Source organism: Salvelinus sp. IW2-2015, linkage group LG15 (assembly GCF_002910315.2).
Source record: "Salvelinus sp. IW2-2015 linkage group LG15, ASM291031v2, whole genome shotgun sequence".
In the NCBI taxonomy this organism is placed as follows: domain Eukaryota; kingdom Metazoa; phylum Chordata; class Actinopteri; order Salmoniformes; family Salmonidae; genus Salvelinus; species Salvelinus sp. IW2-2015.
This window is the reverse complement of record NC_036855.1, coordinates 34,691,271-34,708,923: the sequence shown is the minus strand read 5'-3', so window position 1 is coordinate 34,708,923 and position 17,653 is coordinate 34,691,271. Positions and strand designations below refer to the sequence as shown.

At 42.5% G+C, this 17,653-nt stretch overlaps 1 protein-coding gene across 1 annotated transcript; it reads right to left on the bottom strand.

Moving 5' to 3' along the window:
• Nucleotides 1–3,514: 3,514 nt before the first annotated feature.
• LOC111975039 (phospholipid phosphatase 1) lies at nucleotides 3,515–10,488 on the bottom strand. The gene is made up of 6 exons (XM_024003196.2): nucleotides 10,013–10,488; nucleotides 6,703–6,854; nucleotides 6,254–6,537; nucleotides 6,035–6,092; nucleotides 5,724–5,900; nucleotides 3,515–4,800 (listed from the first exon to the last, which is right to left on the bottom strand). The coding sequence occupies exons 1-6, from the start codon at nucleotides 10,068–10,070 to the stop codon at nucleotides 4,678–4,680; spliced, it is 852 nt and encodes a 283-aa protein (XP_023858964.1). The 5' UTR covers nucleotides 10,071–10,488; the 3' UTR covers nucleotides 3,515–4,677.
• Nucleotides 10,489–17,653: the final 7,165 nt, after the last annotated feature.

Here is a 17,653-nt window from a genome sequence, read left to right as displayed (position 1 = left end):
CAATGACAACCCCAGTAAGTCTGCACATGATTGTCAAAATGTTATTACTCTTAGTAATACAATTTGATCTTGCATTTTATATAAGACTGAACTCTGAAAATTATGGGTTATTCATTTTGGAGTTAGTTTTACTTGACTTAAGGTCATCCATTTACCTCCCCACTAATGTTAGTTTTTCCACTAGAGGGTGGTAGTTGGTCTGGTTGACCACATGCGAGCAGACGATGTCATCTGAATTACATGAGATAATTCTAGTCGTTTTTTTTCACTAAACTTATACACAATTAGTGTATTAACAGCATTTTCCCAGCTGATTCTTTTAAACACTGAGTGCATTGCTTGGCAAGTGTGAGAGCAGTGTGTCAAGAGTATTGTCAATGGCGACATGTCTGGGTCAAAAGTCTCTTTTGTAGCCTGGTGAGAAGGGCTAGGATCAGAACAAGCTGTGATAAAGACATGGTTACGTTATATATCAAAGTGAAACACTTGAGCGATCACAATTTGAAACTGAGCGAGTCCAACCTGAACAGAGGAATGAGAACTCCAAACATCAAGTGGAAATTGACTAGTTAAATAAACCATATGAATGTACACGTGTATACGTGCCTTTTGTGTTTAGCATCCGTCTGTTTGTGGTATTCAAAACCACATTTCACCTCTGCACATTTCATGCGTACTTGCTTAACCATGACAACTGGTTCATCTGGTAGAGAGGAATAGTAGTGTTGTATTCTTTCTCCGGTATCAGCTGTTTGGACCCTTTATTAAATCAAATAAACAATACCAGCTTGTATAGTCACTTAGTTTACAAATTCAAAAGTCACATGAACATAAATGTATTTCACATGAACAGCGTATGTTGAACATTACATTTCCTTCTATTCAATAGATTTTTTATGTAGTATCTCACCCTTTGTAGTCTCATGAGAACTTTGAAACAGAGGAATTAAAGGACCAATCTGCAGAGCAGTGATCCCATGACTGTTTTGGTAAAAAGCTGATCAAGAGGGCTGGAGAAATGTTACCACTCAAATTCATAGAAAGAGCTATGGATACTGGAAGGACTGACCATCCATGATATTAAAATGATAGTTTTAACCATGTTTTGAGGCTGTACAGTGTTTGTTTAAATGTATGGTGCTTACAAACATTGGAGTAAAACAACTTAATATTTGGGGTTCTGATGGGCAACGACAGTTAAACCTAGCTCATGAAGCTTTTATAAGTTATATTCTTCAAGAATAAATGGGTATATATAATTCATTTATAAGTACAAAAATTATTGAAACAACTGCGGATTGACACTTTCCTTTGAATATGATGAATATCATCTCTTTGTTATCATTCTCCATTAGTTCACCCATTAGTATTTATTATAAACCTGTAGCTTTGTAAGAGATGCTGCCCTCCAGAACATCAGATACTGATTCATAGACTAACAGAAAATGATTGAAAGGAACGAAATAGAAGTGATGGAGAATCACAATGGAGAAAATCTGGGCCTCAATTATGTCCCACAACTAGGGCCCAGACTTTTCCTAGTGAGATCACACGGTCGGGAAAAACTCCTGGCCCCAGTAATGGGACTTGAAAGTCATGTACCGGGTAGAGGAGAGCCCAAAAGGAGAAAACCTTATAACTCTGTAATTAGACATGACATTGAGAGATTGACTCTCTGGTGGAAATAGATCCTCAGCAGGGGATCAGGCTTGTATCCAATCCCATGCTATAACATTCTTCTATGAGCACTCAACAGGTAAGAGTTGGAGAGAGCAGGCCGGCATACTGAAAGCCTTTAGCTTACACAGATACAGTTGAAGTCGGAAGTTTACATACACTTATGTTGGAGTCATTAAAACTCGTTTCTCAACCACTCCACACATTTCTCGTCAACAAACTGTAGTTTTGGCAAGTCGGTTAGGACATCTACTTTGTACATGACACAAGTAATTTTTCCAACAATTGTTTACAGACGGATATTTCACTTATAATTCACTGTATCAGAATTCCAGTGGGTCAGAAGTTTACATACACTAAGTTGACTGTGTCTTTGAACAGCTTGGAAAATTCCAGAAAATGGTGTCATGGCTTTAGAAGCTTCTGATAGGCAAATTGACATAATTTGAGTCAATTGGAGGTGTACCTGTGGATGTATTTCAAGGCCTACCTTCAAACTCAGTGCCTCTTTGCTTGACATCATGGGGAAATCAAAAGAAATCATCCAAGACCCCAGAAAATAAATTGTAGACCTCCACAAGTCTGGTTCATCCTTGGGAGCAATTTCCAATCGGCTGAAGGTACCACGTTCATCTATACAAATAATAGTACGCAAGTATAAACACCATGGGACCACGCAGCCGTCATACCGCTCAGGAAGGAGACTGTCTCCTAGAGATGAACGTACTTTGTTGCGAAAAGTGCAAATCAATCCCAGAACAACCAGGACCATGTGAAGATGCTGGAGGAAACAGGTACAAAAGTATCTATATCCACAGAAAAACTAGTCCTATATCGACATAACCTGAAAGGGCGCTCAGCAAGGAAGAAGCCACTGCTCCAAAACCGCCATAAAAAAGCCAGACTACGGTTTGCAACTGCACATTGGGACAAAGATCGTAATTTTTGGAGAAATGTCCTCTGGTCTGATGAAACAAAAATAGAACTGTTTGGCCATAATGACCATCGTTATGTTTGGCGGAAAAAAGGGGAGGCTTGCAAGCTGAAGAACACCATCCCAACTGTGAAGCACGGGGGTGGCAGCATCATGTTGTAGGGGTGCTTTGCTGCAGGAGGGACTGGTGCACTTCACAGAATAGACAGCATCATGAGGAAGGACAATTATGTGGATATATTGAAGCAACATCTCAAGACAGTCAGGAAGTTAAAGCTTGGTCGCAAATGGGTCTTCCAAATGGACAATGACCCCAAGCATACTTCCAAAGTTGTGGCAAAATGGCTTAAGTCAAGGTATTGGAGTGGCCATCACAAAGCCCTGACCTCAATCCTATGGACAATTTGTGGGCAGAACTGAAAAAGCGCGTGCGAGCAAGGAGGCCTACAAACCTGACTCAGTTACACCAGCTCTGTCAGGAGGAATGGGCCAAAATTCACCCAACTTATTGTGGGAAGCTTGTGGAAGGCTACCCGAAACGTTTGAGCCAAGTTAAACAATTTAATGGCAATGCTACCAAATACTAATTGAGTGCATGTAAACTTCTGACCCACTGGGAATGTGATGAAAAAAATAAAACCTGAAATAAATCACTCTACTATTATTCTGACATTTCACATTCTTAAAATAAAGTGGTGATCCTAACTGACCTAAAACAGGGGATTTTTACTAGGATTAAATGTCAGGAATTGTATAAAACTGAGTTTAAATGTATTTGGCTAAGGTGTATGTAAACTTCCGACTTCAACTGTAGTATAAATGGTAGTACCTCACTGTTTGAGCAGTTGCTGGCCAGCAACTAAGCAATGACAGCAGTTGTTAGTGAAAGGACTATGGTGAATGTTACATAAGAATGTGTTTAATTTGAAGATGATTTAATTACCATTTGCATGTCCATAATGTCTATGGGTGTGGCTGAAAGGTGAGGACACCCACAACAGCTGAGTGTGAGACAGAACACAAATATGTAGTTCCAGACTTGTGGTGAGTACGCCTCTATATTTTCGTCTGAAGTCTGTACTTTGGCTCTTGAGGAACATTAGGAAAGGAATATGGTCCTTGTGTTTAGACCCCACCCTGCCTTACCTCCTGGGCATCTGGGCCCCACCTAACTCTTACTTCAAAAAGAGATCCTTTACGTCAATGGGACATCCTGGTTTAAAAAAAAAGGCTATTTGACACTTATGGTTTTGGACTTTCTGTATGGGTGGTTTCTCACGATCTCACTAAACAACGCACACACTTCTACAGTTCACAAAATGTGTCTCAGACACAGTACTATTCACTGTAGCAAAGTACCAAAATGGAATTGCATCTTCATTTGTGTCACATAGCTAGCATTTTGTTTTCCGAAAAGCTCAAAACACCGTTTTTACAACAGTACATCTGCATACAAATGTCAAAAAGTTAATTTGTGTATTTGTCACCATGATTTCTACACTTGGACACATTTGTAAGGAGTTTCCAGGGAGCTTTGAGCAAGTGTCAGCAACAATCTGGCGAAGGCAGAATTTAAAAAATATATACAGCACATAGTACATCATTTCAGAGCTCAGTAAGTCTCCTGACTTTCATTTAAGCTTTGGGACAGTCGTGGTATTTCATTCACAGGTGTAAGGCTTATTATTGGCCAGGCTACACACATGGACCCTCATTACTCACTGTAACAAACATGAATTTCATTCATTTCAAACACAATCCTCAAACCAATGCAATCACAACCGTTCCAACAAGCGCAGACCTCGCACCGCAATTGCACACAAAGACCAGGAATTGAATACACGGACCGTTAGCTCAACACACATGGGCAAGATCATTGGCTCTGAGAGGACTTAGCATCTGTCTACTGGGCTCAGGCAACATGATATCTCCACGACAGTCAATGCCAATGACCTGAAATGCATGGAAATAAATAACCATAGTCCTCTGTAGCGGATGGCAAGTAGTTGTAGCTAGCTTAACATGCTACTTGTCCTCAATGCGTTGTCCATGTTGTAGTCAGAGCTTCATTCTGTGCTTCCGTAGTGGATCCCATTTGCAGGGTTGTCCTGTAGACTGTGGTGGGACGTCTCCTCTTGTATCTCTACTGGATCAACAGGCGTCTTGAAGAAATCGGACACATAGAACACCTGTGTTGGGAGAGGAGAGGACAGCATTTCTTATACAATGGAGACTGAAACTGAGGAAACGACTTGCAGTGATACAGTATAAACATGAATGATGTTGTCTCTAAAGGAATGGTAATACATGGTTTGTTCATATATAATTCCATGCAGAAACATAAGGTGCCCACTATTATGCATTTAACTAGCTACCTGTGTCAAAGTGAATAATGAACTACAACAGTGGCTATCAACTTACTTTACGTGTTTACCCTAATCTGACAGGGCCAGTGCCCAGGCCTACCCGTGTCTATAACCTATAGCAGTGGTTCCCAACATTTTTTTAACCATGGAACATGATGGGAAATACAATTCGGCGGCCCACCTAAAATGTTCCTATTAATGTATTTAGTGGTAATCACTGCCATCTCTTCTGATCCATACTGCAAATCATCTATTTTCTGTGACAAACCTTTTTTTACAGATTAAATAGCGATCTGCGCCAGAAAATAGTAAAACAGTTCTTCAGATTTGAATGGTTTGGGCTACAGACAAGCGTTTCTTTGCACGGTAAAAGTGCAGCCACGGACTCAAAGCCACGCTCTGTTTGTTTCTACGGCAGTATAGCTAAGCCCAGAGCCATATATTAAGAAATAAATGATTCTGGCTAAGCCTAATCAGACTTGCCTGTACTAATGGTTTTCACAGACAAAGTAAAATGATACATATCTAACACCAGCCTGAGCGCACTGGACTTTAAACAACGATACAGACGTAACCATGTGCCATTTCATGTATTGTCTGACAGGCAGTCGTGCTCCCAAATCAAAATTCCATGTGCATTCCACAGGCCACGTTTATAAGTGAGTGTTAAACAGTTCTGCGGCACACGTGAGAGTTCCTCAAGGCAAACTGGTTGGGAACCGTTGGCCTATAAGCTAGCTACCCACCGTGAGTATTGCAACTATCGCCCCCAGCAGGAGGCCAGTAAGTACGTCATTCCAGTGGTGTTTGTAATCTGAGACGCGTGACAGCCCCACGTAGATGGACGTTGCGATCAGGAAGAACTGGATGGTGGGTCTGAGGAGCCTGGCCCACTCTGTCTGCAGTCTGGCCTGGACGTACAGCTAAAATAGAGAGGGAAGAAGGACACCATCAACATCACGAAAGGGAGCTATTGCTTAGGGACAGAGAAAGAACTGAACTGTTGTAGCGTCACTGTATGTAACAATGAGCACAGTATGCCCACTGCTATACTTACTGCTAGGAACAGCATACAGTACATAGAGAAGGATGAGTGACCAGAAAAAAAGGAAAGTCTGTAAAACAGAAGACAAAAAAAAGATTAGGGGAAACTGGGTTTACAGCATCGCAAACATCTTTCGAGCTTGCATTTGCCAGTAGAGTTCAAAGTTTTTCCGTGTCGATTTTGCAGCAATATCTTCTCTTGGGATGTAACCCTAGGAAACCTCTACTGTACCTGGCCTCATCCACCATGTTTTTCTCCCCGGTACAGGTGAAGTTCTCGATGTAGCCTCCAGCAATGCAGTTGATACGGTCCCACATAGGCTTACACACAGCCAGGAAGTGGGGACGCAGGCGACCAATCGAGTACTTGGCAATGTCCGTCAGTGATTGGCTAGCAGCAGCCCCGAACAGGAAGCTGCCCACTGCTTTGTAGATGCGCGCCACGTAGTTAGTCCCCAAGGATGATTTGGTCTTTATATGAGTCATATAGACGCCAAGGCACTCACCACTGACTACCTGTAAAAGCAAGAGAAGTCATCTTTAACTGAGGTGAATCGAATATATTGACATATTGTCTCAAATTATTGTACGTTTACCATAAACATTTAAAACACAAATATCTGATATTTTGATGATATTCTGAAGAGAACATCTGAGAACAGAGCGAAGGTAATGACTTACCACAATCAGTGTGAAAGGGATCATGACTCCCCCCAGTAACTGGTAGGATATGGTGTCCTCTTTCAGGGGGTATCTGATGGACTCATCATTACAGAAGAAACCCCTGTTGAAGGGATTGTGCAGAGGGGTGAGGATCACAAAGGGAAGCCCAACTGGAGAGAGAGAGAGAGAGAGAAATAAAGATAGAGATAATCAGAAATAGTCTCCTAGCTCAAACTAGCCTTTGTAAACATACTTTTAAGGTTCTGCTGCAATTCTTTAAAACACACTGTTGACCAAACCTTCACAGGAGAAAGGAACTTGGTAGGCAAAACCTGATGACAATCAATATGCAAATAAGGCGTGCTTGTTCATGCTTTCACTTGATTTGATTATACCATTCTCTCCTGCTCTGACCTCCCTCTCACCTTGCCAAATAGCCCACTCATTACCAAGGTAACAAATAAAGGTAAAAGTCAATTCAATAAAGGAGGGACACAACACTTTCTTAAATAATAGAGTCTAGAAAGTAAGTGGACAGCACATCAACCCCCATTAGTGGCCAAAAACAATAGGAAAATCAGAGAACACCTGTTTCTAAAATGAATGAGCCTTACTACTCTGAAACAGACTGGCAACCAGGCTAGCTAGTCGATGAGTCAGCGCAGGATGTTTCAGTTAAGGTTAGCTGACCTAACTAACGATAACATGATTTGATGGAGATGCTGGTGTAAAAGATGTCACCTTGATTGCTTAGTGAGTACCACTACCTCCTGATTCAGCTCACACCGAGGATCGAACACAGGAGCTCTACCTTGCTAGCACGTGACCGCGTTCATGAAGCGTCTTACCAGTCGGTGGCTGGCGAAAAGTGGGGGGACACTTCAAGCTGAGGAGTAAGTTTCACACATCCCCATGTGCTACACTGGCATGGATGTCTAAATGCTTCTGACACTCAGTCAGACTCACTCAGGCACACAGTCCAATTCACCTGTAACAGAGTGGATTGCTCTCTTACGCTACACTGCTCTCATCTGCTTTCTCACACTCCACAACATGTTCACAACAATTAGGCCACCAAGAGAAATATGGAAAATCCAGGTCTAACTATACAATAGGATACCAATGAAGAATTCCATGTCCTGATATCTCGTTCAGTCTCTCGAGGTAAGCCATCTCTCTTGCATCATTTATTTGTACCTAGCAGAAGGCTACATATACTATGACCCACTATTCCCAATTCACAGTGTCGGGTCTTCATCAGCTTCAAAGTTCAACTAAGTTTGTTGTAAGTTCGAACTAGGTTTGTTGTTTCTTAAAATACCCTTCTATTCAACCCACTTCCTCTCTTCACAGCTGAAGTAACTTCATTTGCTATTTGAATCATTCAGGTTACACAACCAGACTTGCTCTATCTTGATTCTGGCCAGTAAAGCACATTCAACCACTGTCGGCAGATTCCAGCCTAAATTAGTTAACTACACTCTTAGAGAAAAAGGTGCTCTCTAGAACCTTAAAGGGTTCTTTGGCTGTCCCCATACTAGAACCCTTTTGGCATCCATGTAGAACTATTTTCTACAGTGGGTTCTACATGGAACCTAACAGGGTTCTTCCTAAAACCAAAAAGGTTTCTACCTGGAACCAAAAATGGTAATCTTATGGTGAAATCCGAAGAACCCTTGTGGAACCCTTTTTTCTAAGAGTGTAGCAGTCACGGGTCTTTGACTAGAGCCTGTCCTGTTGGGGAGTATGGACACAATGTGCCATCCTTCGTTGAACATTCTGAGTGCTTCTAATTGATCACAAAAGGTGGGGAAAATTCCGATTTTTTTTTAAAGTGCTACACTAGACACTTACTCCAAGTTGCACTTAGGCACAGATTTAGGATCAGTTTAGCCTTAGTCTTAAAACCCTGATCTAGGCCAGGGTCTGGCTCATGGTCTCGAACAAGACCATCATTTTTGTAGTCTCTCAACTCACGTGGTTAGCGGCACTACGTACCTTGACAAGACTTGTCGGAGTTATCTGACTAAGTAGGGGTGAGACAACACGGAAATGAAAGAGAACCTTGCTTTTTAAAATGTGGAAACCGGAGGGACAACATTATTTTTATGATGTTTTGAAGATGGTTGGCTTGGGTCTTGTTTTTTTCACAGAGTTCCGGTTTTGATTCCATCTCTGCTCGACTGAAGCCTGCCTGTGGCATAAACAAATTAGTTTTTCTCATAATAGTAGTGTTGTACTGTCTTTCATCACACGAAATCACAAAATCCTGCACCATCTTTAGTTAAACTAAAATATGTCGCAAAAAATACCCAAAACTCAAAAACCCAGTGCTTTGGTGTGATGACCCTTTCGCCAAATCCCTATATTAGAGTAAGTCTATTGAGACCCAGACCCAGACCACGTTTAGATAAAGACCACAAGATCAAGACTAGATCTCCGCAGTCCAGGGATATGAAATGTACCCCAATTTGAGAATTACTCACATACACTTCAGAAAACACACTATGGATAATGGCATAATCATGTTGTGGTCAAATGTAATAACTGACCCGCACTGAACCCAAGATCTACCCCTCTGACTCTGTTGTTTAATATGCAACCAGAAGAATACATTCAAATCAACAAATACACCTTGTGGGCCTGAATGATCGAATACAATATAGGCTATAGGTTATAAGCTAAGTTATAGCTAAAACTAGAACACAAAGTTATTACCTGGTCAAGACACGGCCAGGACAAACTCGTGGCCCTAGTTCTTATAATATACATCCATACTGTGTGTTGTATGCTATTATAAACCGGGTGGTTAGAGCCCTGAATGCTGACTGGCTGAAAGCCTTGGTAAAACAAAAAAGTCATTTTTACTGTCTGTTCTATTTACGTTGGTAACCAGTTTATAATAGCAATCAGGCACTTCGAGGGGTTTGTGGTATATTGCCAATATACCACGGCTAAGGGCTGTATCCAGGCATTCAGCGTTGCGTCGTGTGTAAGAACAGCCCTTAGCCGTACTATATTGGCAATACCTCCCCTGCCTTATTGTTTAATTATAACAGTGTTATTGACCACAACATCTCTAGTAGTGGGTGAGGAGTGGAATATAACACCCATTCATTCAGAGACTTAGACACTTACTGTTAGATAAAAGTAACCCATGCACCTATAGGCATAATGTAGCCTAATTACAATAGTCGTAATAAAGAGATACCTCCAATAGAATGTGTGTATAGGCTACAGTAGACTAGTGCAGAATAACTTCTCATAGAATAGGAACTCTATAAGGCTTGACACTGCCAACAACGTGGTAAATACCTAGGTTACATACCGAGGATAAAGCAGGTTACGTCGAGAAGGACGAGAGGGATTCTACCAGTCTCAAACATCTTGTGTCTCTGGACTTCTGTCTTTGACAAAGCCGTAGACTCCGGAGCGTCCGGCGTCTGTCTGCTTTTTTCGGCGAGATGAGAGACAGCCTATCGGTGGAACATGCCTTGCTATTTGTTCAAAACAATAAAACAAATATAAAAAAGAAAATCAATATTGTAGGGCTTACTAAACCTAACCAAAAACAGGTAAAACAAAACAAAAGTATCAAGAGGGCTACTGTCGAATCAACAAACCAGCCCTATTCCTAAAACCACGTGTTCATTTCATTACCCTTTAGAATCCGCACAACCCAACTTCATAATATAACGGATTCTTAAGCAAAAACAAAAGACGCTCATAAACTCCTGGACCTTCCAGTAAAATACACCGGTAATAAGACAGGCAGGCCTCTGGCTGTGATTATGATAGGGAAGTGGGATCAGGTGAAGAGCCTATCGCGTGCTTGCTAGGAAATACGACAGCCGTCGCCCGATGTTCGACTCGCTCCACCCCTCCCTCTAGCTATGCAAAGTAGAGCTTACATCACTGCAGGAAACTCCACTGCTTGATTGTGGGAAAAGTGTTCAATGGAACAAAACCAACTATTATCAATTCATTTACTATGATTATATTGACGCTTAGAAGGATGATGAAAATAAAGGTGACAATAGAGATGAAACAATCTGTCTATAGCCTATGTGGCAAGTATACATTTTTATAGAGGTTCTACCAAGCCAAAGTGTTCTATCCTGTGTCGAAACATGTCTGACTATGGATTACTGGCAGTGGTGCGTACACACCAGTTATGTCTGTGCCTCCTGCAAAAACAACACAACAAGAAACAACACACACTCACACACTGACACACACAGGAAGAGACAGAGAGATGTGGTTTTGAAATATTGACTCTCCCAATGTATTAATGCAAGACCAGAAACACCAGAAACACTGACATACCTCCAATTGCTCATCTATGCCCAAATCATATAAAAGGCTAGGATGGTGCATGGAATCAGCATTCTTTTAACTACTTGATCCTTCTATCCAAGTTATGGGCTCCAGGTCTGTTGGTTGGTTGGGTCCCAGCCAGTTCCTCTTGGTTTGTGGGTAAAGCTTGGGTTGTGGCTACAAACATGGTTTTATCTATTAGATGGGTAACACAGAATGTTTGGGAACACACTGTGCTTAAGTATCCAAATGTGGTCATTTGTTTGCTAAGATATTTTATTCAGTGTCCACCAGTTTTAAGAAGAGGGAAGTACCGTAGGCCTAAATATGAATATGCTTAGTCAGTCTGTTTCTCTAAATTCATATTTCAATTCATATAACTAAAACCTTTAAAGCATTATGACCTTGTATTACATTGTCACGCCCTCATGTGATTTGGGGTGGGCATTCTATGTTTTGTTTTCTATGTTTCTTTATTTCTATGTTTTGGCCGGGTATGGTTCTCAATCAGGGACAGCTGTCTATCGTTGTCCCTGATTGGGAATCATACTTAGGTAGCCCTTTTGCCCTCCTTTCAGTGTGGGTAGTTATCTTTGTTAGTGGCACTTAGCCCTGTAAGCTTCACGGTTGTTTTCTTCGTTTGTTGGCGACATTTTCTAAAATACAAAGGAATATGTACGCTCACTACGCTGCGCTTTGGTCTTCCTTCAACGACGGCCGTGACATACATATTCAGACACAGTTATAAAGCCAAAAATATTACTTTCATTGAGTTGAGAGTCCATAGCAGGCATAATCTGAAGCTGACAGTCTCAATACAACAAAGACAGTAAAATATTATTCTGACCTCCCTGCTTTCAGACTCAGTACAGGAAGGAAGATGGCAATAGAGGACGTACAATGAGTTAGTATGCCTCCATAACATCACCATTTTTATTTTATTTAATCAAGTTTCTGTCATGTCATGACAAAGTTCATGTCTCATCCCTATACTCTCCCTCATCAGGCCCTGTGTTAAGTCTGTAGAAGGAGAAAGACATTGTTCTCTCAACAAAACCCAGAGGATGTCTCTCCTCTCCAGGTGTCAGATGCTCCTGGATCTCCTGTGTGAAGAACAGCTCCCCAGGTGGCTGTGAGAGACCTCGCTCATGGCCTTGGTCTGCATACACATCTTATACTTGTCTGGCGGCAGCTCGTCTGCACACTGCTTCTCATACCACAGGTGGAAGAGGCCTCGGGAGGGAGAGCGAATCACCATCAGCTTGCTGTGCAGGTACTTTCTGTACAGGTGAACATCCTCCAAACAGCCTTTGGTGTTCCGGTCAAACCCACCTGTGCAGATCACAGATACAAATTGACAAAATAAATCAGTCAGTCAGTCAATGAAAAAACATATTGTTATATTACCTATGTTGATGAAATCAGACCTATACTTTCCAAACCCAAGATCTCTCCAGAATCCAGCATCCTTCATTATCACCTGTTGCAGAAAGACACAATATATAAGTATCATATAAAGAACCCAGTGTAATGTATTATGCCTTTTTGGCTGCATTTACACAGGTATCCTGTGTGAACACAGCTTTGGAAGGGATTTCCACACCCAGATGTCGTAAGGAGACTAACCAGTTGTTATTGAATAGAAGAGAGGGGCTGTGATTATTGTAGATAAGAGATGGATTGTACTGGCTGAAGAACAATGGGTGGAACACTATCACCTAAAGTTAGAAAAACAAAGTTAGGGACTGCATCACAGTGTTGTGGCGTTACTTCAGGCTGTGTCATTACCGGCCGTGACCGGGAGTCCCATAGGGCGGCGCACAATTGGCCCAGCGTTGTCCGGGTCAGGGGAGGGTTTGGCCGGGGGGCTTTACTTGGCTCAGCGTGCTCTAGCGACTCCTTGTGGTTGGCCGGGCGCAAGCAGACTGACTTTGGTCGTCAGTTGAATGGTGTTTCCTCCTCCTTGGTGCAGCTGGCTTCCAGGTTAAGTGAGCGGGTGTTAAGAAACACGGTTTGGCAGGTCATATTTCGGAGTACGCATGAGTGGACTTTCGTCTCTCCCGAGCTCGAGTGGGGAGTTGCAGCAATGAGACAAGATCGGAATCCATTAGAACTTCCATTGACAGAAATACTGACAGACAGATTGATAGATCGTTACCCTTTTTGAAAAAAAGGTGCTTTCTAGAACCTAAACAGGTTTTTTGGCTGTCCCCATAGGAGAACCCTTTGAATAACCCTTTTAAGTTGCAGGTAGAATCCTTTTGGGTTTCATGTAGAACCCTTTCCACAGAGGGTTCTACCTGGAAGCAAAAAAGGCATCTACCAGGAAACAAAAAGGGTTCTCCAATGGGGACAACTGAAGAACCCTTTTGGAACCCTTTCTTCAAAGAGTGTAGGAGCCCCCATTCCTCACCGGGATCTGCATTGAGTCTGCAGGAAGTAAAGAAGTCCAGGGTAAAATGGATGTCGACGTCGCAGAAGAAGAGCAGCACATTGTGGCTCCGCCTCCAGGCCCGCATGCCCAACTCAAAGCCCCGCCGACGAGATAACTCCTTGTTCAGCTGGATCAGCGTGAAGTTCTGGGAACTGGGCCTCCCTGGTGAGAGGGGAGTGAGTGGGAGAGTTCTGCTGAGGTCATCTAAATCAAGGATGGGACCCTTTTTTTCAATTTTTGCCTAAAATTACATACCCAAATCTAACTGCCTGTAGCTCAGGACCTGAAGCAAGGATATGCATATTATTGATACCATTTGAAAGGAAACACTTTGAAGTTTGTGGAAATGTGAAATTAATGTAGGATAATATAACACATTAGATCTGGTAAAAGATAATACAAAGAAAAAAACGTGTTTAAAAATAAATAAATTGTACAATCATCTTTGAAATGCAAGAGAAAGGCCATAATATATTATTCCAGCCCAGGCATAATTTAGATTTTGGCCACTAGATGGCGGCAGTGTATGTGCAAAGTTTTAGACTGATCCAATGAACCATTGTATATATGTTACAAATATTGTATCAAGACTGACCAAATATGCTGCCCATATCAGATATGTCTATGTCCTGGGAAATGTTCCTGTTACTTACCTTATGCTAATCACATTAGCCTACGATTGAACTTAAAAACACTTCCCCATATTCACATACTGTACACTAGCCCTGTCTGTGGTCAAACAACTGCTGCTGCTCTCTTTTCACTCCAGTCCTTCTGGTAATCCTGTATCTGTATGGATATTCGACTATCAGGAGATGAGATATGATTCCTCTCCTTCTAGTCTCCCAGCACCAGAGAGGCTCTGCAGTACTCCCTGGTTCCTAACGCTTGAGAGGACGTGCTGATTAAAAAACATGAACTGTTATATCACACTGAAGTTGTATACTATATATACAAAAGTATGTGGACACCCCTTTCAGCCACACCAGTTGCTGACAGGTGTATAGAACCGAGCACACAGCCATGCAATCTCCATACACAAACATCGGCAGTAGAATGGCCTCGCTGAAGAGCTCAGTGACTTTCAACGTGGCACCGTCATAGTATGCCACCTTTCCAACAAGTCAGCTCGTCAAATTGCCTGCTAGAGCTTCCCCGGTCAACAAATGCTGTTATTGTGAAGTGGAAACGTTTAGGAGCAACAACGGCTCAGCTGCGAGGTGGTAGACCACACAAGCTCACAGAATGGGACCGCCGAGTGCTGAGGCACGTAGCGCGTAAAAATCATCTGTCCTCGGTTGCAACACTCACTACCGAGTTCTAAACTGCCTCTGGAATAACTGTTCATCTGGAGCTTCACAAAATGGGTTTCCATGGCCGAGCAGCTGCAAACAAGCCTAAGATCACCATGTGCAATGCCAAGCATCGGGTGGAGTGGTGTCAAGCTCGCCTCCATTGGACCCAGGAGCAGTAGAAACTCGTTCTCTGGAGTGATGAATCACGCTTCATTCACCATCTGGCAGTCCGATGGACGAATCTGGGTTTGGCGGATGCCAGGAGAATGCTACCTGCTCCAATGCATAGTGCCAACTGTAAAGTTTGGTGGAGGAGGAATAATGGTCTGGGGCTGTTTTTCATGGTTTGGGCTAGGCCCCTTAGTTCCAGTGAAGTGAAATATTAAAGCTACAGCATACAATTACAATTCTGTGCTTGCAACTTTGTGGTGGCAGTTTGGGGAACGCCCTTTCCTATTTCAGCATGACAATTCCCCCATACACAATGCGAGGTCCATACAGAAAGGGTTTGTGGAGATTGGTGTAGAAAAACTTGACTGGCCTGCACAGAGCCCTGATCTCAACCCTATCGAACACCTTTGGGATGAGTTGAAACGCCGACTGCGAGCCAGGCCTAATTGCCCAACATCAGTGCCCGACCATTTGCGCTGCATGAGGCAAGTGGTGGTCACACCAGATACTGTCTGGTTTTCTGATCTACGCCCCTACCTTGTTTTAAGGTATCTGTGACCAACAGATGCATATCTGTATTCCCAGTCATGTGAAATCCGTAGATTAGGGCCGAATTCATTTATTAATGACTGATTTCCTTATATGAACTGTAACTCAGTGAAATCTGAACATGTGGCATGTTGGGTTTATATTTTTGTTCAGTATATTTACATTATTACAGTATTCAGAAAATAAGATGATTATGTTCACAGGATCCAGCTCTACGGTGGAATGTTTGTGTGTGGGTGCATGTGTGGGTGTGTTTTGTTAGTCAACGTTGACTCACACCACACTTCGCCCTTTATAGGCCAGATAGAGGCTGAACTCATGAAAGATCAAATCAAATCAAATGTATTTGTCACATGCGCCGAATACAACAGGTATTACAACAGCATTTCACCTTACAGTGAAATGCTGACTTACAAGCCCTTAAGCAACAATGCAGTTTTAAGAAATATAAGTGTTAAGTAAAAAATAGATAAGTAAAAAAGGGCAAATAACAAATAATTAACGAGCAGCAGTAAAATAACAATAGCGAGACTATATACAGGGGGGTACCGGTACAGAGTCAATGTGCGGGGGCACAGGTTAGTCGAGGTAGTTGAGGTAATATGTACATGTAGGTAGAGTTAAAGTGACTATGCATAGATAATAAACAGAGAGTAGCAGCAGCGTCAAATTGGGAGGGGGGGGGGACAATGCAAATAGCCTGGGTTGCCATTTGATTAGCTGTTCAGGAGTCTTATGGCTTGGGGGGTAGAAGCTGTTAAGAAGCCTGTGACCATTTTTAGGGCTTTCCTCTGACACCGCCTGGTATAGAGGTCCTGGATGGCAGGAAGCTTGGCCTGGGCCATACGCACTACCCTCTGTAGTGCCTTGCAGTCAGAGGCCGAGCAGTTGCCATGCCAGGCAGTGATGCAACCAGTCAGGATGCTCTCGAGACACCCTCGGAGAGTGGGGTCACGGCCATGGTCAGCCATTATCAAAGCGACCCTGGAGCAATTAGGGTTGCTGTACCTTGCTCACCTTGTGTATGTGGGTCTTTTTATGTCATCAGCTGAATTAGTAAAAACTCCATACTCTTGTTATGCTGATACTGGTGGTGCATTTATGATTAAAAAGATCCGGTTATTATGCGTATGCTTGCAATCTTGTTGAGCTGAGCTTTGCATTGAAACACTATAACAATTTGTAAATGCAGTGATATTGGCTTTGATCCTGTTGTAGGACAGCCACCAGAGAGATGAACATATGGCTCTAATTTGGATGAAGGTATGCATCTTTATCCAATGAAGGGATCTGAACTGGAATACCATATATACACACGTATAAGTAAAACGATACTGAGATTCATATTTAACTAACATATGTCTCAGATTCACAGTTTGGTATTAGCGTTCAGATATTACTCAGCGAAAGGGACAAACAAGTCTGCAATCCGCAAACCCTCAATAACTCAATACTTCTTCTTTAATATGAAACTGTGTATACTTTACTCACCAGCTCTCCATCTCCCGGGATCGCCACATAGCAGAGATAAGACAGATCCAACATCATTTAATAATCTCCATGCATCTCCCTCAAGGGTAAGCTAACTTACTGCAGAGCCCAGAGCTGCCCTCATATTAGCAACAGCTCTCTCTCTCTCTCCCTTGCTCATACTCTGTCTCTCTCTCTCTCTCTCTCTCTCTCTCTCTCTCTCTCTCTCATTAGGACCCCTGAGAGAGAAAGAGCGAGCTGAAATGGCCCTGTCCGGCTGAGCACACTGCTGCTGAGTGCACCCTCGGTCTCAGCCTTCCTCTACCCTGACTCCCCCCTCCCTCTCATCTCTCGTTCTCACCACGAGAGCCGTGTTTTTTAGTGTGGGGGGGTGTATCAATAGTCTAAAGTGGCTTCCTTTCCTACCCAGTTCATTCACCTCCCCCTTATGATACCAATGAAAGGAAATTGGGAAAGGAGATAAGGAGAGAGGACTATTTGGACACAACCTGATCTCCCATCTCTAAGATCTCAAACTCCTTGTCCTCATTTTGAAACCCCCCTTTTTAAATATTCAGTCTCTCTGACTGTGAAGTCTAATTAGTAGTGGGAAATGGGGGAATGACTTCCGAATATTCTGACACCCTATACTAAAATTCTTACTAGATAATTGGTAGCTGTAGAATCAAGTGTGATGAAAACTTACATGCAGTATCTACATTCCAATTGAGTT

Excerpts from the sequence above, each read along its gene's own strand:
- LOC111975039 (XM_024003196.2), bottom strand. The coding sequence starts at position 10,070 with ATGTTTGAGACTGGTAGAATCCCTCTCGTCCTTCTCGACGTAACCTGC. Across the intron at positions 6,855-10,012 it reads CGTAACCTGCTTTATCCTCG|TTGGGCTTCCCTTTGTGATC; the intron begins GTATGTAACCTA and ends CTCTCTCTCCAG. Across the intron at positions 5,901-6,034 it reads ACTGTATGCTGTTCCTAGCA|CTGTACGTCCAGGCCAGACT; the intron begins GTAAGTATAGCA and ends TCTCTATTTTAG.